A 27180-nucleotide genomic window follows, 5' to 3' on the forward strand; every position below is an offset into this window, starting at 1 on the left:
GATTTTACATCTTATTGGCCGGCATGAGTGTGAACACGTCATGCCCCCCAGCAGTATGTACTGACAAGCTCAGCGACCGACCAACGGATTTGTACTGTAGGCAGCTGGGCCGCAGCTGTTTTCGGCGCCAGGACAGGCGACATCGATAGCCCACATATACGTTAGGTACAGCGCCTATGAATGTTTGTGTTGTATGTGGTCCGCTTGCATTGTGCAGGTGCTACGAACGGGGCTGGCGCTCGGTTCTGAAACAGTCCTGGCACTCGCATACACGCTGACCATGAGTCGGTCGGTCTGCGCTGACCATGAGTCGGTCGGTCTGTGCTGACCATGAGTCGTTCGGTCTGCGCTGACCATGAGTCGATCGGTCTGCGCTGGATTTGATCGGTCTGCGCTGACCATGGGTCGGTCAGTCTGCGCTGACCATGAGTCGATCGGTCTGTGCTGGCCATGAGTCGTTCGGTCTGCGCTGACCATGAGTCGATCGGTCTGCGCTGGATTCGATCGGTCTGCGCTGACCATGAGTCGATCGGCCTGTGCTGACCATGAGCCAGCCGGTTCGTGCTGACCATGAGTCGGCCGGTCTGTGCTGACCGTGACTCGACCGGTCTGTGCTGACCATGAGTCGATCGGTCTGTGCTGACCATGAGTCGATCGGTCTGCGCTGACCATGAGTCGATCGGTCTGCGCTGACCATGAGTCGATCGGTCTGCGCTGACCATGAGTGGATCGGTCTGTGCTGGCCATGAGTCGATCGGTCTGCGCTGACCATGAGTCGTTTGATCGGGGCTGACCATGAGTGGATCGGTCTGTGCTGACCATGAGTCGATCGGCCTGCGCTGACCATGAGTCGATCGGCCTGTGCTGACCATGAGTCGGCCGGCCTGTGCTGACCATGAGTCGATCGATCTGCGCACATTCCTTCCTGGTGTCCGGCTACGTACTTACATGTTAAACAATGTCAGAAGCTGTCTATCGGAATAATACCTAAAAGAAAACAGGGAGAGTCAATTCACCTGGAAACGGTTCCAAAATTGGGCTGTGTTCTCGGGCCGGTGTAAAAAGCGACTCCATTCATTTTTAGTAGCAGGTACCAGGTGTGGAGCCGACCCAAACTTGTAAATGTTAGAGTTGCAGTGAACCCTGCGCATTGTGGATCGGAGTGCCAGTTGACTCTACTAAACTCAAACCGAGCAAAAGCCCGCTTTCAGCTTCCTCCACTCGTTCTGAGCGATCCACACGTTTGTGCCCTGAAGACTATAATGGCGGCCCACCTTACATCCGGCCCATTGTATACATGGCACGGCCAGACGACTTACGCTAAAATTGCACGAACCTCATGCCTTGTACCCAATTTTTCCACCAGCGATAATCGCACGCAAACGAGTGCATTATTAGCAATAATTGCACCCGTAATTGAATCTAAGCACAGTTAAAATAATTACGCGGGCTAATGAGGCCGCATTGACAGCACCATATCTCAGAGGGAACACGGCCGGAGCGGGACGTCGTTCATCAGAGAGGAGCGGCCATCGGCGCGCGCAGCCGCCGCGCCGCCCCGCTTCCACGAACTCCCGGCCGCCGCGTGACTGCGCCGCGTTAGGGCCCGCTGTTTGCCTTTCGCGGCGGCCGGCGGCGGCTATGGCGTCGTCGCCGGCCGCGCGGCGCCGCCTCGCGTGACGTCGCTGCGTTGGCCGCCGCCACCGCCGCCGCCGGCTCCGTGACGGCGCCGCCGACGAGCTTCGCCGAACGGCGTCTGCCCGGCGTACTGCCGTCAGACGCCGCCGACGGCTGGCACGGGCGGCGCGTCCCACGGCTACCACGGAATAACATTACATTGGCATTACATAGAAACAAAGAAATGGTTGACAGTGCTGGCTGCGGCTACCCGCGTCACAAAGCGGTGGCGGGGGGGGGGGGGGGGGTTGCCTAGAGCTCTTGAAAACAGGGTCGGTGGCTACTGGCGCATAAATCCCACATCCACCGTTTTAGTATATGGGTGTCGGCAACCCCATGACTTGTTGTGTGGGGTCGGGGCAGGGGAAGGGGAGGGCGGAGGGCCCTCGAGAGGAAGGCGGCAGTGACTATGAAGCTGATAATTATACTCTCTGTTGAGTTTGCCGCAATGCGCAGCCCCAGGCAACAGCGGCGGTGTTGCCAGGGCCGGAAACTTCACGATGACGCCGATGGGGTCACAAGGCAATATAGACCGCAGGGTAGACACCCTCAGTCTCCTCCAATTCTTCTTCACCGTATCCTCATCCTCATCAGCCACGCGGGAGCCCTGGCTCCGGCCGTGGCGCGCCTCCTCCCACTCCACCTCCCCCCCCCCTCCCCCCCAACCCCACCTATTACTTTTGCGATATTTGACATCACCACCATTGTGTTACATTATGTGATGGTGGAATATTGCGACATAATACGATGACATTTCAACGCTGCATGGATATCAGGCCTTATAAAAGCAGCGAGCCCTAGCATTTAACCCATGGTAGAGCCACGTCCCCCCTCCTCTCCACACTACCTCTGGCTACACCCCCTTTCTCTGCCTAGATACGGCCTTGCTCCAGTTTAATGACTGACGGAAAGATGTGAAAACAAACCGGAGCCAACGTTTCCAGAAATGCGGCCATTTTCAACTGAGGGCCGTCATAAAACCCGATTGCCCGTCTGGCTGCCATCTACGTCACTGAGTTACGAGGGTCTCATTGGTCGGCGCATTGCGTGAGTCATACCAGAAGTCCCTGCTCTGAGGTTAGGATCCCGGGCAACTGAATGAAACTGAGCGGCGCTGGTCAATATTAGTCAGTGAATCTGGATGCCAGCATCAGTTATGCGAAGCGTCCCGGGAGGCAATGTTCAGCTGACCGGCAACTCCCGTGGCCCAAGCGTTCGTGAGAAATAACCAATAAGACTGCTTATTACTCCACCTAAGCCTACCTACCTAAGTAAGCAATAATAGAGAGGATCTAAGTAACAGCCGCAGAGTTTACAGTACAGAATTGACAGGCGAGCCGCGCAGATTATGTTGGCAAAGTCAAGCAGTCTTACGTGAGCTTTTTCTTCTATCTTCTGTCCACCCTCAAACCTGCTTCGACACTTTACGATCTGCGTACACAGCCGTCTGTCTCACTGTCTATTGATGGTCGGCGACCATTGTTGACAGTATGTTCCGAACACCTACCCAACAGTCACTTCTCTGTAGCATAGTTTGGATAATTACTAGAGTACAGCCATCCACATATTAAACTGGTAAAAGATATAATGCAAACAGTACTGACATATTTTTGCCAAATGGTAAAATACCTAGATACTGCTTTGCAGGACCAGAGCTCCAACTCCTACCAGGCTAACTAACATGCCGACTGATCAACCAAGTTGTCTTAACATCATGCACCAACAAAAACTGAAAAAGCACTGCACTGATGGACGAACAAGATTTGCCGTGATCCGTCAGCAATGGCATCGGATTGGGGGGATGATCTTGTGATTCAGTGAAGGAAAAACAGTTTTTGTGTGAAAATGACGTCATCAAATTTGGAAATATATTTTCTTATCAGACAAAAAGTATAATGACGCACTCCATGGAAAGTCATTGTTTCTGCTTACCAAGTCGACCGGTCAAATTTATGATAAGTTAACCAACGGGTCCAAATTAAGGATGATGTCTCAACTAGCCCATCTTCAATCATCCGCTAACAAACAAACATTGTTGCTTCTCTACAAATACTCTCTGCTTTCCTAAGTCTTACCTGTGAAGGCTTTTACTTGCTTGCTTGTTTTGATCTTGCAGCTACTATACAATATTTTCCGCTGCTGGCACGATAAGATTGTCCCCGGCTTTCCAGTCCCCCCGGCCGCCACCGCCCGCCCGCCCAGACACAAACAAGCACTTTTTTCTTTCGCTGCCATTTTCGGCTATTTATTTGTTATCCCCAATCTCCTCATTTCTGGTATCCACTGCTGACCTTCACTGCAGGCTTCATCCATATGCAGGCTTCTGGGCGTGCACTGTTCCTCGGTAGACGGTAGCCCTCGGGCCGGCGCCTGCTTTTTAGCGGACCTGTACGATATGAGCCGTAGGCGATCAGCATAATCCCGTTTTTGGAGGTTGTGAGATTTATCTCCTTTGACTTAACGCTGACTCTGTTTGCTCAATATTTTGAGGAATTTTGAGCATTCGTAGAAAAAGTATTTCATTAATTTTTTCCCCAAGGTACGCTCGTCATTTTCTTCACTTCTTTGTGTTTGTTGCTTACGTTCAGAGGCTTAACTATGCCGCATATTGCGATTTGTTGTACAAGATTTTATCTGTCCCAGATGTCACCTCATTTCGTCGCAACTTCTTGAAAAGTCGATAACTCCCAGACGCTTTAGAAATCTCCGCTCAATTACAGGATCGCTGTATGTCTCACTGTTTTAGCGTAGTAGTTTTATCGGGAGCTCACTTATGCCATTTTTCAGGGTACACGATGCAGCCGACGCATTGGCAGTCCAGTCTGGGTCATTGTCGGCCCCGGCTGGGAGTCGCACTACCCGTGTTCGCGCTTGAAAAGAACACTGAGCCCGGCCCCGTGTTCCCTTCGTCGTTACGAGCAGTAACTGGGGCGTCGACAGTACACTGTAGCAGCAACGCCAGAGCGAATTATCATGTGTCAGCCCCAGCCTTGGCTGGTACCCATATTTCGTTCAGAACATCGCTCTTGGGTGCAGTTAAAAACCGCCTGCGTGGCATTGTCATGAAAACCGGCCTAGCTCAATACGCGGTGCCAAATGACGAGTTGAGCTCCGTAAAACCAGGCATGGTGGCATTGCTGGCTTCAGTTGCCCTAGCCCCCTGATCACGCCTGTAGCAGTGTTGGCTTCAGCTGCCCTAGCCCCCTGATCACACCTGTAGCAGTGTTGGCTTCAGTTGCCCTAGCCCCCTGATCACGTCCTGTGGCAGTGTTGGCTTCAGTTGCCTTAGCCCCCTGATCACGCCTTTGGCAGTGTTGGCTCTGGTTGCCCTAGCCCCCTGATCACGCCTGTGGCAGTGTTGGCTTCAGTTGCCCTAGCCCCCTGATCACGCCTGTGGCAGTGTTGGCTTTGGTTGCCCTGGCCCCCTGATCACGCCTGTAGCAGTGTTGGCTTCAGTTGCCCCAGCCCCCTGATCACGCCTGCATATCGTCTACGGATGCCCAGGGTTTGTAGAAATGATACGGATCTTCGGGCATCTTTATTGATTGTGTCTCTTTGCGATGATGAAAACTCGACGGCTCTTTGCTAAATGCGGGCCGACAAATGGCAGCGGCCTTGTGCTGGAGGACGACAACGCCCTAAGTACTCTCGCGTGCGGTCAAACACCGCCCGTGTGGCCAGACATGCGCATGGATCACAAGCGCAGGTCCAGGATCCCATATGGATTCATATCAATGGGATTGTGACACCCTGCGTTTGGCAGCCCAACATCCTGTCCGCTTAGCCTTGCGTGTGGTCGATGTTTTTTGGACTATCTAGGGCATGGCGCACATGATAGCATCACGCATGAATAGTTTAAGCCATAATTTTCGGTACGATGTAATGAGCAGTTATTCATAACCAGGAAGAGCATCCATAGGAATGTCCACCGCAAAGGCAGCAGTCGATCCTCCCTGCACCCAGGCTGTGCCTGATGTGAATAAGCAGGGACGGCAGGAGTGAAGGAGGAGGAGAGAGGCAGAGTTGCACCATGTCTGAAAAGACTAACATGGCTCACTGGTATTCCATGGAAAATAAGGTGCAACTTACGTTTCCCACAAGCTTGTCACATATCTGCGGAATGTTCTTGACACCACGGCTGTCCTCGATTATGTGGACGTATAACACCGTCAACCCACAATCCAGACCACTTCCACATGTGGTGGAGTATTCAATACGAATTGCGCCTTATCTCATTTTTTGAAGCAACCAGATCGGACGTTTCAAAAGAATTACCAGTAGATTGAATGCATGCGCAGTACATATCACTAAATCAAATTGCATTGGATGAATGTGGGAAAGTGGCACTGACTTGCCAGATGTCTTCCATAACCGCATGAATCATTATTACTAGGACTAAGGATGACCTATTCGGCCAGGGTAAAAGGTAGCATTCGCATACTTGGCAACAACTTAGTCATCTATTTGTCCAAGCCCTTTTTAAAGACCATTATTAGAGAAATGAATGTGCTAATTACTATCGGCATTGCCAATGAGAAACATGACTTAGAACGCTTACGTCGGTCCTCAAAAGCATAATATCGTTTCCATTTGCATGACTCTATTTAACATGATGACGAGGTTGCTGCACCTCCATGTCCCCAAGAAGAGCCGCTTTCACTGGTGCTCACACGCGTTACGACTATGCGCATGTGTCGCCGCGTCTACACAGTCATGATAAGCTGCAGACGACCACACTGCAGCCGAGAGGCTCTGTCGGCAAAGTCGGCCTGCCCGTGCCGGCCTCCCCCCCCCCCCCCTGTCCTGTCGGCAGGGTGTCCGAGCGCCGGCTGCCCCCTTCCTCCCCCCCCTCTGGCTGGTCAGCAGGGTGCCCGAGCGCCGGCTGGCAGCCGGCCTGCACCACTCCCCTGGTGGCAACCCGCGACGGCCTGCACCACTCCCCTGGTGGCAACCCGCGACGGCCTGCACCACTCCCATGATGGCGCCCGGTGGCGGCCTGGGGCAAGGACCGGTCCCTGGGCAGATTGGAGCCATAGTCTGGGGGTGCTGGCAGACCTCTCTCCGTGGTTTGGATAACATGCAACCAGTGCCTGGGGCGAAACTTGTCTGAGGTGCACCGGCCACCACCGGGACGATGAGATCATCTGGCCGCGTTCTCGTGGCGCCAAGCATGACTGGATGATCCGTGTGATGACCGCCAGCACGTGCCGTGGTCCCGGTCCGGTCCGCTCTCCGGCCGCGCGGACACGCGCCGTCACCAGTCTGCAGCGGTCTCTCGGGTCTGTTGTCACTCGTTCGACGTTTATGCTTTAACGACTCGGCGTAAACCCGTTACGACCTGTTTCCAGCCACTGCGGCTATAAAGTGTCCCGGGAGCATCCCATAAAACTACACCTCGAGTGAGAGCAAACGCCGAGCTTTGAACACAATCTAATCGTGTTACAGGGACAGGTGCTTGTTCAACAAACACGGCAAGCCTGTAGATGAGCACGATTTACCGCTTCGGATTCCCAGCCAACAGAGGCTTTATGCACAATAATGTTTCCGTTTATTTATGGACCGTATGTAAACAAGTAGGTCTTTGACTTGTAAACAGCACTATACGGATGTTAGGGGCTTCAGGTCTTGGTTGATAGCACACAGCCAAACGTCTAGCATTATCATGCCGCAGCGAGAAACTGTTTTCCATTCGGCGTGAGCAGATAAAGACGTCAAATTCAGAACATGTACGTGGAGAGGATTAATCCGTCAGCGTTATTTACATGATCAACTCCGACAGAGTAGCGAACATTTGACCCAAAACCGAAGTCAATTCTTATGAACCATACTTAAGCATGAACTGGTCAATAACCTGTATACGTGGTCAGGCTTAGAAGTTTCTTACATTTGTAAATGGCAGATGTGACATCGGTAAGCGTAATTGCGGCAACACAAACATCGTTGAAAGTAGCATGATGCTGACATATTCCATCAAAGGATTTCGTTACGGCATATATGAACAACGTCCGCATTTCCAACACCTGTTCATGCGATTGGGCATAAAACATGCCTACACAACAGCATTGAGATAATAGCTTGTGTGTACCATCAGCATGAGATGTGTTAACCCTCACCCCGATTCTCCGTTTTTCATGACGCGGGTGGATGGGGACGGCGGTGCGAACTCCCTCCCGGCGTCTCTAAATTCATGGAGATAGAATTAATGGAGAAAACACCAGTGGATTGGTCTTAGCGAGATCTCGCCATTGCTAGTAGTTCTATGCTTTAAGATTAGTAATTGATCCCATTATTCCAGGCTAAAGGCCAGCTTTTCCAAAATATCATACTTTTCAGCTTTACGCCATACATACGAGACCATGCCTTATAGGGCCATAAACACACAAACACAAGCAAACAAACACAAATACCAACCTAGTCGTATTCATTGTTCAATTCCGAGTGCATTGGTGTACTTTTAGTGTGTTTTGAGCACACATGTATTATTTATGGCCCTGTGAATGTGATATGTCGCCCCGCCGCGCGCGTTCCGCGGCATCCTCGGCTGTCGCCCGTCGCCCGCGGCGGCCGTAGATCCCCGTGTGATGTGCCTCAAAAACCGCCGCTGCTCCGCAACTAGGAAAGCTAGGAGCATGTTTTTAGTGTCGAACACGCACAATGGATGCCCGATAGGTTACTGAACTTTCGGGCGCGATTGCATAAAATGCAGCAAAGGTATTCTAAAAAACTTACGAGGAGGCTCGCACCGACCCCCATTCACCATTCCCATCCATATCAGGGTGGGAGCTAAGATACTGAAGTTGTTTAGGCGGCAAATGAGGCGCGGGATTTTATGTTCGTGTTGAATACAATTTCTAGGAACCTAGCCCAGCATCAACTCGTGTGGGCTGTTAGCTCTCTAGATCACTTATCTAGCGTGCTGACCCTAATCATGCGTGGTTTCTATTCCTAAGCACCACTTAAGATACAGGCTTGCAGATACAGACTACTTAAGATCCATTATTGATTCAAGAATTGCACAAGCTTCTTAGAAGGTACCAGATCCAATGGGCTTGAGGTGATCGCTGTCACGGAGCATCACTTAGGTCACATCCGGGGTGAGCCGAACAGAGACCGCTCGAGGACCACCCGAGGCTCGGAGTGACCCGCCGTTGGTCTGGGGTTGAAAACTCCTGACCTGTTGGCGGTGCACCGACTGGCCTGCTGGCCGTGCTCGGCTGGCGGGCGGGCCGCCATGTGTGACTGTTTCGCCGCCCATCGACTGGCCTGCTGGCCGTGCTCGGCTGGCGGGCGGGCCGCCATGTGTGACTGTTTCGCGGCCCAAACCACAGGCCATCTGTGGCTAGACCGTAGCCTTAACATCGGCGTTCCCCAGCCGACACACAGGTGGGTGTCGGCCGGCCATCAGGTCGACGTGCAGTAGCTAGCAGCGCACCATCGGCTACCATCAGGTCGACGTGCAGTAGCCAGCAGCGCACCATCGGCTACCATCAGGTCGACGTGCAGTAGCCAGCAGCGCACCATCGGCTACCATCAGTTCGACGTGCAGTAGCCAGCAGCGCACCATCGGCTGCCATCATTTCGACGTGCAGTGACCGGCAGCGCACCATCGGCTCCCACCAGTTTGACCTGCTGTGACCGGCAGCGCACCATCGGCTACCATCAGTTCGACGTGCAGTAACCAGCAGCGCACCATCGTCTGCCATCATTTCGACGTGCAGTGGCCGGCAGCGCACCATCGGCTGCCATCAGCTTGACGTGCAGTGACCAGCAGCGCACCATCAGCTGCCATCAGTTTGACGTGCAGTCGTCGTCTGAAGTTTTTCTGGTCCAATCAGCAGCAGTTTATTTTCTTATTCATTTGGAGGGGGACACTTCAGCCCTTACCAACTTTGAGAATACAGTAAGCCAAGCATTTTCTGGGCTAACTTAGGGCATCTTTAGCCATTTTCCATGTTAAGCCCCTCCCCACACTTATTTTGGGAAACTTCGTATCTGCAGTCTAGTTCAATTCAAGGACTGGCTACAAAACCCCGGATATATCCCATCGGAAAAGAAGTCAACTATTCATTGCCAGTTTCCAGGCAAAATTTCATGCGGTGGTTCTGCTCTGGTGATCCATTTAGTCTTAACCAAAACAAAACAGGAAAATCACCATACGTTTTCGGGAATCCTGCAATCCATGGCCAGTCTGTTCTGTGTTGACATGCGATTACATCGTTCACACGACTGCACCAATGCCATGCCACTGCGTACCTGCACACCACCCGAAACCCAAACTTGTAGGACAAAACATCGAATATCACTTCATTACCGCCTCCTAACGGCGCAGCCGATGTGCCCGGTGTGTGATTAGCCACCCCTGTGCACAGAAATCCGCCGTTAATGAGTTTCGGCCATGCGGAGCTAACCAATTACAGCCGGCCACGTCGGACGCCGCCGCCCCGGCCGCCATTACAGCAGTGGCATTCATCATCGTGATTGCCGGCCAAAATTTCAACCTATCATTTGGTAATTTGAAGCCCAGCCAGAGGGATGTGACTGGCGCGGGTCACGCGAGCCGGCGGCGCGGCCTTAATGACATCATCAGCCGGGTCGAGGCGGCCCGATGACGTCTTCGGGGAAAGCTCCGCGAGAGACGGTCGAGTGGGCCGCTCCGAAGGCTGCGGCTTTGAGCGGGCTGGAGGCTGCGCCCTCGCGTCGGTTCGGAGGCTGCGGCTTTGAGCGGGCTGGAGGCTGTGCCCTTGCGTCGGTCCGGAGGCTGTGGCTTTGCGCCGGCCAGAAGGTTCAGTCAGATGCCGACCGGCCTGTCGGAGTTGCCAGATGGCAGTCCGGAGAAGATGGAGTCTTAGGCCGGTAGGCGCTACATCAGCCGTTGCCAAACTGTGACCGAATTTCGGGCCGTCATATTGGGCGCGATTGCTCCTCTCCTACTTCGCTTCACGTACTCGGGCCGTGGTTGCGTTTTGGCGGCGTCTTGGTGCGCCGCTGCCTCTGCTCTAGTGAGCACTAACGACTGACTTGTTTTATTGCATGGCACACGTGGCTTGTTTTGCCTCGTGACCAGACATGTGCCTGGGTCCAAAAAAACTTGCAGGGTCCGATCCATGACTCTTGTTAACATGGCACCTTATTGGATCCTGGATTTACTCTTGGGATCTTCACAGCATTCTCGGTTGTTGTCGGAGGCCTCTGAGCTGACCTGGACGCCGCCCCCTCACCAGTTGACCCTGGTATGAGCGGAGCCAAACCGGGTGCTGACGTCAGCTGGGTCATGAGAAGACAAGCTAGCCTCAAACGCCCGTCCACTGAGCTGAAAGAACCCACCGTCATGCAGAAGCAAGCGTTGTCGGCTGTGGACAAAGTTACTTTAGCCATGACTTGTTGGTGCTCCCAACTTGATTACATGTTATGATCAGTCGACAAGCACACATGCACCAAACTGGAGAATTGATCAGCATCAAGCTCGTTGTACAGAGCATCAAACCGCTCCTCCAGCCCTTGGATGATAATCAAGCTCATTATCTGTTTTCAGGCGAGGTTCAGTCCGCACGGGCCGCTGCGCGCCTCTCCAGCCGGCGTCCGAGCCTCTCCAGCCGGCGTCCGAGCCTCTCCAGCCGGCGTCTGAGCGTCTCCAGCCGGCGTCTGAGCGTCTCCAGCTGTCCTCCGAGCCTCTCCAGCCGGCGTGCGAGCCTCTCCAGCCGGCGTGCGAACCTCTCCAGCCGGCGTCTGAGCGTCTCCAGCTGTCCTCCGAGCCTCTCCAGCCGGCGTGCGAGCCTCTCCAGCCGGCGTCCGAGCGTCTCCAGCTGACACGGCCAGACGCGGATCGGCGTCCGCGGCGCGCTCCTCAGTCGGCGCGGCCTCCGGCGCCGCGCTCTCCAGCCTTGCCGGCGCCGCTCCAGCAGCCGGCCAGGTGCGTCAGCTGTGAGCGGCGCGACCTCGCCTCGGCCGGCCGGGCTGGCGCGCCGGCCCGGCCCGGGCCCGGCCCGGGCCCGCTGCGCGCTCGTGTAGCGCGCGGCACGACGCTGTAATTGAGCGGTCCGTCAGCCGCCATGCTGTACAAGGTCGCCCCCCCCCCCCCTCCCGCCGCCGCCGCCGCGGTCGGCGTGCCGGGGAGGGGGGGGGGCGGTACCGGAGCGCTGCCGCCGCCGAGCGGGTGTCCGGTTAGGGAGTGGGGTCGGGAGAGGGGAGGGGAGCCGGAGAGCCGGCGGAGGCACCTGATCAACGCGGCCTGTGTGGTCGTCGGAGATGTTCAACTGGACGGCTGAACTGGTTGGGTGCAGATTGCATCTAGCAAATCACGAGCCTCTGTGTGGGAGACCCATCGAGGCGGAGATCCGATTCGAGCACAGATCTTGTAAGGCGGGGAAAAAGAACTGGTGTGAGGACTTCATGGTGCCCCTACTCCGACGCGACTCTTCTAAATGTCCGTTAGGAGGTAGCTGGACTCTTTGAACGGCGTCGCAGCACTCCCAGATTACACCTTTTGCGGTGTGATGTGGAAATCCGATAGGTGCCTCCTACAGGTTCAGAGCCAATTTTGTCATGCCCAACGCGCGCCCTGCCAGACCCAGGTCACATTACAGCAGCTTATGATGAGCTCGTTCCACATCAGCTTACTGCGAACTCAGGAACTCAAACTTTGTTTCGGCGTGGAGAACCTCACGACTTAATCTCACCACGCCCAGTCCTAGAAAGAACGCTTGATTACGAACGCATGACGGCATCTGAATTTGTTTGACTAATTGTTCACCATCACGGCTGTATTTTGAGTGATGCGATCCCTTTGTGTTACGATGGTCTAGAAGCGGGTACTTCTTGGCCCTGACATGACTTGTTCATAATAAGAAGTAACAGGGGGCATGATGTGACTAGAGGCAGGAGAGTCAGTTATTATTCTGTGAAGGCTCTGCCCCTTAACGTGGATTTCAACCGCTGAAATTTTTGGTGCAACGCAAAAGAAAATGAGGAAAAGTTCAATATCACAGAAAGCCTCCCTCGCTTGGATATTTCTGATGGTCATGGCTATTGCACACACTGTTTAAATAAGCATAAAGGGCTCGTCTGATAATAAACCAAGGAGAAACGATGAAAGACAAAAAGATCCGTTCGCCGCAGCAAAGAGGGCTAAAATTCATGGAGAAACACATGAGCCTCCCCCATCCCTGACACTCCATCCCTCATCACAAGCATGCTGTCAGTAGTAATGTGTTGGGCAGTGCGCGGCAAAGATTGTTTCACCTGACGTAAGGCCAAAGGCAAAGAGGTTTTCTTCACTTTACAACTAAGAGTCCACCGACTGCAGAAAGGAACGCAGCAGAAAGAGTGATATGACTATCCCCAGGTGATGCACTCAGTGACGAGGCGGTTATCGATAAGTTCAACCGTCAGTTCTTTGCAGGGTCTTTGGGTAATTTGAAACCTGGCTATGGTTGAGTTTAAAACCTGGGAGGAAGCTAACATGATCTTTTTAATTCACGTACATTTGTCGTCTTTGTACCTCAGTTCTTAGAGCATTAGGGTGTGGAACACTAGCTAATTTATGGTAAAAATAGGCGGTCGCGCCCTAGACACCGCACTTTGTCACTCATTTGTGGAGCAGAATTGTCAATTGGCAATGATGGTGTGGCTGAAACTGGGCGGCCATGTTGTAGCATTGAGTGGCGGGTCAACCGATTTCAGCTAAAAGTTGTCCGCAAACCGAATTTCTGTTGTTTTTTTGGGGGGATGCAATCAGGACCCGTGCAGGTAGCCGTGGTTTCTAAAGACTCTGATCCCAAACCCATTACAACAAAGCCACTTGCTCAACGCCACCTCAAAACTTTTGAACATCTTTAGAAAAATGTGAAAATTAACTATCTCATCTGCCTGTCCTACGCGTATGAATCGTCGTTGCTTGGCGACATTGAGTTACAAAAACACAGCACTACTGCCTAGGCGGCCCACTGATGCAGGCCGGCGGCCGCGAGTGAAAGGAAGGGGCGCCGCCGTTCGCGGGCCCGGCGAGCGCTCAATAAAACTGACCGGGTGCCAACAAACGTACGCGCCGCTCGGTACAATAAACCTGCGTTGGCTGGCCGACATCAGTCTCGTGAGTGGACAGCCGGTGTCGGCCGCGTGACACAGTTTTTCCAGTGCCTCACGCGTCGCCGGAGCGCCGCACTGATCAGGTGAGACGGTAAAACATCACGTTATCATAACACGTGGCTAGATCGCCATAATGAAGTACACAGCCTTAATGCTATTGATATAGCTGTTCATTAATGCAAGATGCATGTAGCACAAATTCACGCTCACAAATTCACATATGTATATGTATATATATATATATATATATATAATTGTCGTATATATATATATATACATTTCATATATACATATAAGTATATATATATATATATATACATATATATATTTCGTAAGAGCCTGCTTCATTTTTCGGCGGATTTTTCAGCGACATCATTTAGCAAAGGGACCTAAAATGTCGTGTAAGTATGATCGCGCAATTGGATGCACAACAAGCAGCGTCATCTATGGCCTTCATTGTAATGTGTGCGAATGTGTATGTTATATCAGCTCTATGCTTTTGGAGGTTCCGTATGTTCACCGACGTAGGGGTCCTATTTTCGAGAGGAGAATGCGGGAAAAAGGAGAAAAAATTGACAAGAGCATAATGTAGATATGGCAAGCGTGTTGCCGTTAGCGCCAATATCCTTTCCATCTATCATAATCAGAAAATATACCAGTTGAAGGATGCTTATTTCATCACCTTTTCAACACAAGCTTCTCACAATATTCGCCAACTGTGTAAAAACTCTAATGTGGTCAGGAAGGCTGCTAAGGCTACTAGGAATTGTCATGCCAGATGGTTGTGAATGGATGGTATGACATTCATGTTATTGTCTGCTGCTTCATCAATCATAAGAGTGAATTGAACACGTTTGGTGTTCTAGCGTTTGGTGTCCTACTATACGCTCTTCTTCGCATCCAGCCTCGCACGAAACGAATGCTATCGAGCAAGACATTTTGTTGCTGTGGGAACTGAACTGTCCCTCCATCAGCCAGCCTATGCCAGATGAGTTTGCGCGACATCTGGACCAGTAATCTAAAGGGCTTTGGAAAATACGACTTAACGGATGCTCTGACCCATGCAGAGGGAGTTAACTCACTTAACTCTGTATTATGTGTTCAGTGAGCTCAGATGTTCAGATGAGTTACCGACCTTCATTTACCAGGAGGTACTGGTTATTTGTTTAGCAAGTACCTCCTCCTATACTGAAGATCGATAACTCGCCATGAGAACCCAACACACATTATACTAAAAAACCGGAAACTGAAGGCCTTTGTTGCTGTCATCAAGTGACCTGCTATCCGCAACGAAGCCTGGGCGAGTGCATCTTTGGGAGAATGAAGTCACTGAACTATTTCATTCTTGCCACAAAAAGTGGCGCCACTCACCTTAAGTGGTGCACTAACTGACTTGTAGCATTTCATCAACCAAGAGCTCGGCGTACAGCAGCTTAATCCACGGTCCAGTCCAGCAAGTTCAGTTCTGTGCGTTTATTGTTTGAAATCGTGTCATGCTGACCAGCGAATGAATAGCCGATCTTGCCAGCCGGGGCCATGTACGTCTGCCCGTAGGCGGACGTACGGGGGCCGGCCACGGGGCCTTGTGATATGCCACAGTGGGAGGGTACGGTGGCTCTAAGCCAGACGTCCGTTCTCAGTCAGGAACGCTCCCAGACAGATCTGGGGCGGTGGGCACGACGCGCACATTGACTGCCAAGCAGCAAATCATCGCCGAAAACGAATGCCATCAAATGCCAGCATCGATGAGCGTTCTACACTCCTGCCCTAGACACCCGTCCTGTTCTGAGTGTGCCACTATGTTCAGTCACGCGTGTGCCGCTCTGTCCAGTGACGTTATGACGTCACGCGTGTGCCCTGGAATGCTGGGCGGCTCGTGTGTAATCCCCCCATCGGAACGAGCTGGCCCCCCAGCCCATTCGTTCCGCGATGGTTTATATATATATATATATATATATATATATATATATATATATATATTATATATATGACATGTATCACACTTTTAGCCGTCGGCAGCTATCTGTAAGATGCGAATCGGTTGCAATCTACCATGTGAAATGACGTTTTTGTCAATTGGACGTTGACAATCATACCCACTCAGCAAATGCAATACGGTGGATCGGAAACGGTCCGTCTGGTAACAGCGCGCGGCATATCTTATTTGAATGTGGGCAATACAATCCGCTGCGGCCATGCTCCTAGTGCACATCATGGCAGAACAGTACAGATAACGCCAGTGCAATCTGATGCCCAAATATGACCCAAACCATCACTCGGCACGCCTGATTCGTCTGGCCGACTTCTGTGGCGATGACATCGGTCCCAGAGCCCAGGCCTCCGTTCAACTCCGGGTACATCCGTTCGCTCCGTGCGCGAGGCACGCGCCAAACACAAAAGGTCGGGCCGCCTCTGTGCTTGCGAGCGCGTGAGTGAGCCCCAAGGCAGCTTCAAGTCGCCACCTATCTGTGTGTCGCTCAGCTTCAGAGGACATCGAATTTGAACGTTGTCACTGAAGCCAGACGGCCAATTCTGTTTATCATGATATACATCACATATAAGTAGTTGCACTGGCTGCAAAGACTGGTATGCATCACTTCAAGTGTTAATGAATTGAATAAGAAAATAAATACAACACGAACCTGACGTGTTTGCAGCCAAGGTTAATATGTGTGACACTGATCCGCACAATTTTGGGATGAACACTGACTCAGGTGTCTTGCCCGCATGCCTGCATCACTCAACAATGTACCTACAGGTACTTTACAAAAGCATGTGAGCATGTCAAATTTTGTGAGTGCACAGCAATATGGTAAAGGAAAGGTTGTTCATTTACTCAATACTTCAAACACGGATATGACATGCCTGACTTTTTTAATTTCGTGAGACACGTTTTAAGATAGAACTGTGTCTTTATTAAGATAACTTTTTTAATCGGGTGTGCAATCGGTTGCACTAAACCTAACTTGGTGTGAGTTTATATTTTAATCACACATTTACGTTTTCACGTACAATTCATTACAAATTCATGACTAGATCTTGAGGAGCATCCAAATTTGGCTTATCTTTCACATTGGTAAGAACGAAAAAACCTGGACAACCAACTACGCCGAAGATTTCTTTGAAGATTTTCAGGCCAATATCAAGGAGAAATTCATCATCTAGGTACACTTGAGACAAAATTAACAGCTGAACTCCGAAATTCCCAACCTTACTATACTTGCAATCGTATTCACGTGTCTTACACAAGCTGTGACAGCATTTTGAGTGCATTAGGTCAACACTGGTCGTGGCTTTCACTGCCCTGAAATACATTCATGCCACGCAATACGTTCAGTTTTCCTCTACACGGAGAGAGAGGCGTCTCGGGGAACTCGGCACAGCTCAGTTCGAAGCAGTGCGCCCACACTAACTGCGCAACGTCTCAGCTTGACCTGTGACGCCACTATCACATTCAGAACGTACTTGCCAGGCCTATCTCTCACTGCTTCTTTCACTCAGAGACGCAAAGAACTCAGTATCACTAGAAGCATTATCCAAACAAACTTGCCGAATCTCCAAATCTAACCACCGTCGCCGCCACCAACCATCGACTGGCCGCCATGTTGAAAGTAGTTCCCTCCGTTTAAGCTCCGCCCCCTGCGATGTGCTTGCGCGTCGCCCCGGCGCTGGCCCGGCCCACGGCGGGTGAATTCGAACAGGGCCGCGGTGCCGCGAGGCATCGGACGCCGCGACTCTCAGATGGAGCGCTGGCGCGAGGAGAGGGGCCCGTCTGTGGGACACTGTGGCGGTGAACCGCCCTGACCACATGTCAGGCAAGAAAATAACTAGCCAGAACGTGCCACCACCGGACACTGGTCCAACTCAGAATACCGCTGCGAGGGACCTGTGCGCTTTTGTTGGTTGGGTGGCCTCACCTGTGAGACGCAGTAGGAGCAGGTCTACTTGGCCACTGAGCTGGGGTGAGGCGGGGCTGGCGCGGCGCCGCTGGGCATCGCGGCGCTGCTGGGCGGCTGGGCCAACGCTGGGTCGGCGCCGCCCAGCAGCGGCTGCTGCGTCGGCTTCTCGTCGGAGTTTGCTACCCCCGCAGCCAACTTGGACGCCTGCGACTGCTTCTCTTGCTCGTTCAGTTCCTTGATAGCCTGGATCTCCTTCTTGAGCTTCATGCGTCGGTTCTGGAACCAGATCTTGATCTGTCGCTCCGTTAGACAGAGCTGGTGCGCCATCTCTATCCGGCGCCGGCGAGTCAGGTAGTGATTCGTGTGAAACTCTTTCTCCAGCTCCAGTGTCTGGTACCGGGTGTACGTCTGCCGGCCCGCGTCGCCGCAGGCCGTGCGGACCATGACCTGAGGGCACGCGGGGAGAGACGCTCAGACACAGTGTCGTTATCAAGGGCGTGCAAATGTCACGCAAGGCACTGCAAGGGCATGGGCACTGGGCGGAGACGAGTAGCTTGGGTGTTAATAAGTCCACGATTAAATTCAAAATTTCCGATAAGACCAAGCGCACTTTGATTGCAAATTAGCTGTGATGAGATAATGAAATACACAAGCCAACCACATAAGAAGTGCATATCATTCTCAATTATCAATAAAGCAAGGTTATCGAATCCCAGCATCTGCACCAAAACCAACTCGTCGACTAGTCCTGGTGAATACCCTGATGATCACTGTCCACACTTCGAGTACACATTTTCTCCGCTAGGTGAAAGGAGCCCACCGACGTTCGCGTTACGTCGTCAGCACCCCGGCATGCTATCCCGAACACTTGGATAGGTCATAAAGGGTAGAATAGGGGTAATTCGAGGCATAAAAGTCAACTGAGGTAGCACAGGCCGTGAAACAGGGCAAGATACGCGGGTGGGCCGGCCGCCAGGGGCGAGTGCAGAAGTTGTCGAACAGGACTGGTGTTGATCAGGACCGGGCATTACTGGCTGCCGCGTGAGGCAGCGGGGCAGGGCGACCAGGGCCAGGAGAGGAAAGCGCGCTTAAAGGCAATTCCTTACTTTGCAGCCAGGCGGGGGTAATTGGCGCGCTCCGAGGCTGAAAACAAAAGGAGAAAACTTAGCTGACTGAACACGCACAGATCCATGAAAGAATGCGAATCGTGACCACGTACGTTGCTGCAGGCAACACAAATTACAATCGCTTTGATAACGTCATTTTTCATACGTCACACAACGTATTAAAACGCGTTCAAATGAGCCATTGCCTCGCCTGCACAGTTTCTCCACTCCCATCGAGAGGAAGGTAACAGGCAGCTCCCCCACTCCCATCGAGAGAAAGGTAACAGGCAGCTCCCCCACTCCCATCGAGAGGAAGGTAACAGGCAGTGCCAGGTTGCACAGATTGGTAGCTCGGTGGAAAACAACAAGACCCTCTGGTGAGGTAGCGGGACGGCATGGGATCAGCGGGGCATGTGGAGTACCACTGGTCGGGGGAAGGACGAAGGTACACAAGTCGGGGGGATGGGGTACAAGGATACACCGGTCTCGGCACGGCACTTGACGGCATCGGACGGCATCGGATGGCATCGAATGGCAGCAGCATCAGCAGGAAGTCGGCGCGAAAAACTTACCAAACGGCTTACCGTAGTTCTCAACAACGCTAAACAATTCAAGAACGCTCAGTAACTTTGAAGAACGAGACAGCCCGCACGGACCGGGCTTCAGAACTCTCAGTAATTTTGATGGAAGAGAGCCTGCACCACAGTGCCTGAGAGCGCTCAGTCATTCCGACCAGAGAGACAGCTCGCACGAACCAGGGCCTAAGAACTCTCAGTAAATATAACGGGAGAGATAGCTTGCACGAACAGGGCCTGTGAGCGCTCAGTCATCCTGACCAGAGAGACAGCCCGCTCGAACAGGGCCTGAGAGCGCTCAGTCATTCTGACCAGAGAGACAGTCCGCTCAAACAGGGCCTGAGAGCGCTCAGTCATCCTGACCAGAGAGACAGCCCACTCGAACAGGGCCTGAGAGCCGCTCGAATAGGGCCTGGGAGCGCTCAGTCATCCTGACCAGACAGACAGCCCCCACCCCCACCCCGCACACAGTGTGCAGTGTACCGAAGCCACACGGAAGACCGTGGAGTCGCTGGCCGGACCTGCTGAGCCCATGAGTCGACATGTCAGAATTATAAAGGAACGTTTGATAAAGAAGTGTTCCGATAAAGGAACCTTTTTAACCAATTCAGCCTCCATGAGGGTTAAAGACGGGCGGACTGACAGGCATGACCAGTGGTGTAGCCAATGAAGTGGGGTTTATGTGGTCGTGTCACATCCCCTCCCCCTTGTAGAAGGCGGGGCCCAATGACAGCGAAGGCCCCAGTGCATTTTGGCATACCAACCGTCTCTACCGTTGCTCTGGTAGGTTTTCCGCCCATCTCTCCCAATGTGGTGTGAAATTGCCGCCAATTTTTCACCATTCCCTGGAGCATTCACTGCACGTGTTTCTTTAAACCAAAAACGTATCTGTCATTTCTGACTTCCGAGTAGAGATGTTTTGCTTACGACCCTGCACGGAGATCTGCGGTCGGTGCGGCCGGCGGGTGGCAGCCGAAGGGTCTGCCGATCGCCGGCGGTGCCAAAGACACGGTGGTATTTACGGTCACTCACGTCCCCAATGTTTGCTCAAATCACACAAGCCTACATGCCTGCGTACTCAAAATTGAACTAAACATGCACATAACATGCATAAATCATATGTTAAAGCGATGCATGACTTTTATAAGTTGGTGCGCCAAGCTGAAATATCCCAGGATGTGGGAAAAATTCACCTTTGTTGTGGCTAGTGGGGCCAATTCTTGACGAAGCAACACAACACTTATAACTCATCCCAAGATCTCGCTGAGACCAAACCACTGGCTTTTCCCGCCAGTCTATATTACTTTTGGTTTGGAAATCGCAGGGGTGTCCCCGATTCCCCCTCCCCCTCATCTCCCCCGCCTCCAATCCATTCGTCTTGTGAAAAACGGCGAATAAGGGCGCGATTGCCGTAGAAAGTTTGAAACATCAACATACGGCGCTTCAAGCATCAAACGGCATTACAAGCTTAGGATGGTCCGCAGATTAAAAAACAGGGCCTATATGCGACGAAGTGGCGCCCTTTGTTATGCTTCAGCCCCGTTCTGGGTGGCATCTGGGCTATGCCACTTCCTAGACCTAGACGAATAATTATCATGATCCTGCTCCTTTTGTACCAAATAGCATTCTGTAGGTTCCCAAAGGTGTTATTTTGCCAGCTTTTTCATGTGTTAGGCCAATCTGCAAACTGTTAACAGATTTTCACACGATGACACCTTGGATTGGGATGAAAAGCATTTGACTGCAATATGTAGCAGCTTTTAAAAGTACAGGATGGTCCAGATAAAAGTTAGCCGATGTTTCTCTCAACAGTGGCAAGAATATTCTTCACACGGTCGTGACTCTGGTGGTGTTCAAATACTAATGGGATGGTAAAACATGATCAGCGGCAGCAGGTAGTCATCAGTCGCTCCACACCAATAAAATTGTGACTACTAAAGGTACTAGATTTATCAATCAAGACAGGAATAGTCTTGCTTGTCTTTTAGGCATATCACAGTAGTGTACCCAAAACTTTTCTGCAGGTTCTCAACTGCATGTCAGGCACGTCATTCTGCATAAAACAGTCTTTTTCACCTCGGGTCAACTTCGACGAATGATGGAGGGCGCCTGTTCTCATCGCTCCCAAGGGCTCGAAATACCGTGATGTTTCTTTTCTTTGAACTAACCCATTTTGAGTATTGCAAAAATGCATAATCACGTTACCTGGAGATGGGAAGTCATTCCAAAGCAGGACAAATAAAACTTGAATCAAATACGAAAAAGACATCAGCAATGCAAGTTAAGGTGGCAGAGAACTTGGGAAAAAATCAGGTTTCGGAGTCGGTTGCTCAACCGCATGGACCCAACCCCGCCCGCCGCCGCCAGTTTCAAAAGTGTCACACCTGCTGATGCTACTTTCTATGTTATCTTTAGCAGTAATGAAGGTCTGGTTTCCACTGGTGATCTCGATGGTCTTCTGCACGTTATTCAGGACCAACAAACCAGTGGCTAGGCCTAAGGTCTGATGGCTGATGCCAGTGCCATATACGTTGGAGACCTCATTGCCAAACATATCCAGGATGTCTTTGTGTATGGCTGCTGAATGCAGAAATGACCTAAGACCTTACTACTTGTCAGTATGAATCACACTGAAAAGCCCTGATCCCCTGAGATGACTGGAGAAATTGACGTGCCAGCTTGACATAGCACGTATGTGTTAGTCCCAGAGAAATGTATACAAATAATCATTAAAATGTTGTGGTGGCCAGTGGGAGCTGCCAGTCCTGCGGGGGCTGCAGTCGTGCATCATGCTTACCGCGCTTTGGACTTCCTTTATGAACTGCAATGTCGCGTCATGATGCAGACGTTTTACATCTCAGTATAGCAAAAGCGTGGTCGTCACAGCAAAATCGCCACACAATTGTGATCTTCGCATTAAAAATCAGCGCAAGATGTGGTTGGTGGGCCATGCCCAGCAGTGGCTCACCACTGTTTTCTGACTTCTGGAGCAGCTAGACCGTCAGGGAAATCGGCCCTGCAGCCTGACTCTGGACCAGTGCTCTGCCATATGAACATGACGTCACCAGTGCCACTCCACTGAACCGCCACTCACAGCCTGCCATACCGCTCACGGCCTGCTATATACCGCTCACGGCTTGCCATACCGCTCACACCCCTGCCATACCGCTCACAGCCCGCTATATTGCTTACAGCCTGCCATACCGCTCACAGCCTGCCATACCGCTCACGGCCTGCCATACCGCTCACACCCTGCCATACCGCTTACAGTCTGCCATACCGCTCACACCCTGTCATGCCGCTCACAGCCTGCCATACCGCTCAAGGCCTGCTACACCGCTCACGGCCTGCTATACCGCTCACAGCCTCTCTCGTCTCTGAAGCAAGCGCGCTGCAGCCATGAATTGGGAATGCTGTATGGTAGATGGGGCAGCAGTCACACAAGTCATGTTTGAAATCGCCATTATTTTGCGACTTTCCGACTAAATGACAACCGTTTTGATAGTTTTACCGTGCCAACTTTCCCGGAATTTCCCAAGCTTGACTGCAGCTTCCAACTGGACAGATATCAACCCTCAGCACCCACAAAACATTACTATATCACTTTACACACAACAAAGGAAAGCAGCGCTATATGAACGAAGGAAGTTGGCGCCCGCTGGCTGGCTGCCAGCTCTGGTTTTCATTTGCTGACGTCACATCGTTCAGCGGTCGCTTCACCGGATCATAATGTTTTTGCGACTTAAAAAGTTTTAAGTTGTTATTAGGAACTATAAGCAAACAAGTGCTACATGACAGTTGAGGATATTTTGTTTCATATTCGGCACAAAATTAGAAGAGGAAACCAGAGATAACCCGCCTTTTCATATGCTGATCCTGGCGCATGTAATTAGCCCAACAAGCCCAACCGAGCTCTCGCAATATGTGAAGGGTACGTATTTCCCCGTGCAGTCTGGCATAACAGGCAACAAGTCTGCTGTTACCCCCGCGCTTTTTGTTTAGTCTTAGTTGTCCAATGCTGAACACCCACCACGACCAGGCTCCCCGGAAAGATCTTCGGCCATTTTTTATTGGTTTGCCTTCGAACCAATCGGTTTGCACAACATTGCGTGTATTTGATCGCTGTGTTAAGAGGGTTAAATATCATCATCGTCAGCACTCGGCTTCTTAGGTCTCTTCGCGCCTATATCTCTATCGCTGTACCGTCGTCAGAGGATTGCGTGACGATGTACACCGCATGTCAGCTAGTTTCGTTCTCTGCTTTAATAAAAATGTAGCCGTACGCTGAGCATGCGTATAAAAAGAGCTCAGTATCGCAATCGCGACAGATGCACTGTATCGGGGATGGTGGGCCAAATCAAATAAGCCTTAGTCCAACACGTAAGGTGTGTCGCCACCAGTCGAGGATATCGGTATGCATCGGATCAACCCAAAATAGGTCAAGTTGGGCAAAAAATGACACGTTTCTGGACTTACAAGAAATTTTGAGCACCTTTGACTAAGCAAAGTTTGTTTTAGAACACTTCTTTACGCAAAGGAAATAAAAATAGTGTGCTTTTTTAAGCATGACACCTCTGTGAGCTGAAATTTTGGCATTTTTTTCATTTGTCAATTTTAAATCTTGACAATCATGATTTTGGCCTCCCAAGACAGGGTTGCTCCCCTCAAGCGGTGTTCGAAACCTGCCCTTGCATGTGTGCAAACCCGTAGTATGCTACATCGCTACATTTTTTACTTTGTTGGAATTCATATTTTATTTGAAATGTTCTGATAACACGCAAGTGTTCAGGTCAATGAAATGTGGCATTGTCAAGAAAAGCGAAGAAATGCACGAGGACGAACGTGGTTAAACGGCATGCATGAATGACTGTTTGGATAAAATGGCCACTTAGGCAAGGCTAATTAAGGCAAAGCCATCGTTGTCGAAGATAACATTCCAACGCACCAACATTTCAAGATTTGTGGAAAGCCGAATGGTCGCACAATGAAGGGGCAAGCCAACATGTCAGGTGCTGATTCAGAGCTTAGGAAGTAAAGTCGTCGCCAGAGCACGCACCGACTGCCTTTTCGGCTGCGGTGTGGTCACCCCTGTGCCAGTAATGTAATGGTCGTCTCGCCCGAGAAGTTACGTGCGGGCCAGCTCTCTGGCTTCGCTCAAGTCATCATAGTGAGACTGCAACACTTACCACGCGGGAGCTGGGAAGGAACGTCTGTCGCCGGGAAGGCAAAACAAAATGTTCAATGGCTCAGCATAATCTTTAAAAAATGTCATCAGATTTGGCTAGGGCTAGGTTTTGAGTGTAATACTACGACAGGTTGTAAGTGCTTTCAGGAAGGTTTCCCACCTTATTCCAAAACAAGTTTGGATGCCTACCTTTGGTCTTCAAACTTGGTCACCAAACTTCAATGCATGTTCCTCACAACACCAAGCCCTGGAATTTCCCTGTTTATATAATTAACCCAAACTTTTGACTCAATAAGTCAAAAAGATGCTAGGAAAAGCCAGAAGGCGTCAACCAGCTCCTTCAAACCGTTTCGGAGAAACTAGTCAACTACCCGAGGCACCATATTGTTTTGGCTTTTGACTGCAGCACCATACTAAAAGCCAAGATAAGAACGAAGCAAATGAGGCAAAATGGCACGTTGCAAGTTTCTACATATTTTGGTCGAAAACTATTGTTAAATATGCCCAATCCCTTTATCATGAGCGGGAGGGCTGTTCATAATCCTACGCAGCGTATGGGGGCAGGGGGCGGGTCTTCTCCTGCCGTTTTAATAATTGTGAAAGGTGGAGTGGCGAAACTCACACGGCGGGTGGATAACATAGAGAGCAATATTGTGGGAATCATCCCCAGACCAATATCTTTAAGGTAAGGTGAGGTCTAGAATTTCAAATTTTGAATGTTTTGTAATGCCATCGCGCTTGGCCGGCAGCAGCTGATTTTCCGTAGAAACAGCTTAAGGGCGCAATCGGTAATTGATGAATTATCCACACGTATTGCTTGACAAGAGCAGTAAACACGAGCTGCCATTAAGCTTAGGGTACAACTTCGACCAAGGACATGACTCACATATCGGCATTTGTGCATGTGACAACGTTGAGGTGGCCCAAGATTGCTTCAGTCAACCTTTTACGAACTGGACATGAAACGATCTCGGCCACGCCACCATGAACTTGATGTTATAATGCATTAAAAATGCATTGAAAAACATGCCAATGTTGTCAAGAGCATTTCTTACTGCATATATTCCTGGAATGCATTAGCACCAACTTCCACGCTCGGACGTCGCGCTGGCCGTGTTGTGAAATTGACGGACCGCATTTTGAAAACGTACCTGTCAATCCTGTCCTTAGTTATTTTAAAGACACGCTAGGTACCCATTTGCAGGCACACACAACAGCATGCATATTTGGCATTCACTCTGGAAATACTGACGAAAAACGGAAGGGAGTTCGCCTCCCTCCCCCGCTCCATTGCGCGTAGTAAAGGATGTCTTGGCCGAGCCAAACAACACCAATGCCGCGCCTTGAGATAATGAGTGAAGTTTCTGGACATAACTCGGAGACGCATTAAGAAGTGATTTCCATAATTTCAACATTTCTCTCATCGGCCGACATAAAATCCAGCGAAATTTCAGATTCAATCAAACAGAGAAGGCCGTTCCCCTTCAAACGTCAAGATCGTTTTACTCCAGCCTGAGGCATGCTTCAATTTTCTCTAAAAGGAAGACAGTAAGTCTGCTGGAGTCGCCTTACCATCCCCCAAGCCCCATAGAACACTCTTGTCTCGTCTTGTTTCGAGGTAGCTGGCCCACTATCATGTCGCTCCTGTATGAACGGCCTGAGGAACGGCGTCCCGTGACATCCTTTTTTCTGGAGTTACTTGCATTCTGTCTGGCGCTCGCCGATTGCACGAGAAGGCTTTGGGAGTGTTTAAATCACTGGTTGTACTAAGAGACCATTGCCTTTTTCTAGCCTATTCTATTCTAACCCTCCTACCCCGCCTTCTTCTCCCATCATCGGTGAAGAGCAGCCAAAGTTCGCTGATAATCATCATCAGAAGTATCAAATCAAATTGGGATACAAAGCATCTGTTAACATCATTTCTATGTGAATAAATATCATCGGACCCCAAGGATATGAAGGGGTAACTCTGGGACCAAAGCCTTTGGTGATCATCACGGCACGGATGCCCTGCACCACCTCCGCCCTTCAGAGCCTCTTCACTGCGCGGCTCGCGTGTTGAGGGACATCACGGCACGGATGCCCTGCACCACCTCCGCCCTTCAGAGCTTCTTCACTACACGGCGTCACTCGCGGTTGGCAATGAACCACACGAACCGAGCTACAGGACGTTATATCACGTCCCATTGGGCCGAGGGTGGCACCGCAGGGGTGCTAATCGAGAGTCATTAGTTGCATGTCGCTGTTAAATTCTGGGTTGTTATTATCTAAAAATGAGGGTATCATGCCAATAACAAACTTTGATTTCACTCATGGTCATCCGTAGGCGGCAGCAGTATAATGATATTTCAGACTGATAACTTTTATGATGGCCATTCGACGACGACCTCCATCAGAGTCCTGACAATTATTTAGATACAATGGGAAGACACTAGGGCCTGGTAGAGGCCGTCTGGGGTCCGACAAAGGCGAGAAACCCTTCAATGCGGCAGGGGCCAATCCGTGCTTATTTCCAATCCCCATTGGTGGGCTAAGGTGCACTTCTTCACGGTTTTCCGTTTTTATTATTTTACGACGGATTTTGCTTCTTTGTTGTCTTTTAACCAGTTGCCCGTCCATCCTTTCATTGCACTCTTATTCCTGTGGACCTTTGT

At 51.1% G+C, this 27180-nt stretch overlaps 1 protein-coding gene across 1 annotated transcript in view; it reads right to left on the reverse strand.

Annotated features, from left to right (window-relative positions):
- Positions 1-26396, reverse strand: part of LOC119098010 (homeobox protein abdominal-A homolog) — a 46761-nt gene extending 20365 nt beyond the window's left edge. Inside the window, exons 1-3 of the mRNA XM_037220942.1 lie at positions 26334-26396; positions 17798-18068; positions 8852-8957 (exon numbers count right to left, since the gene is read on the reverse strand). Of these exons, the coding sequence (XP_037076837.1) occupies positions 8852-8957; positions 17798-18068; positions 26334-26396 (440 nt within the window). The remainder of the gene's footprint in view (positions 1-8851; positions 8958-17797; positions 18069-26333) is intronic.
- Positions 26397-27180: the final 784 nt, after the last annotated feature.

The sequence above is a fragment of the Pollicipes pollicipes genome, unplaced genomic scaffold (assembly GCF_011947565.3).
Source record: "Pollicipes pollicipes isolate AB1234 unplaced genomic scaffold, Ppol_2.1 Scaffold_4740;HRSCAF=5597_pilon_pilon_pilon, whole genome shotgun sequence".
Classification (NCBI taxonomy): domain Eukaryota; kingdom Metazoa; phylum Arthropoda; class Thecostraca; order Pollicipedomorpha; family Pollicipedidae; genus Pollicipes; species Pollicipes pollicipes.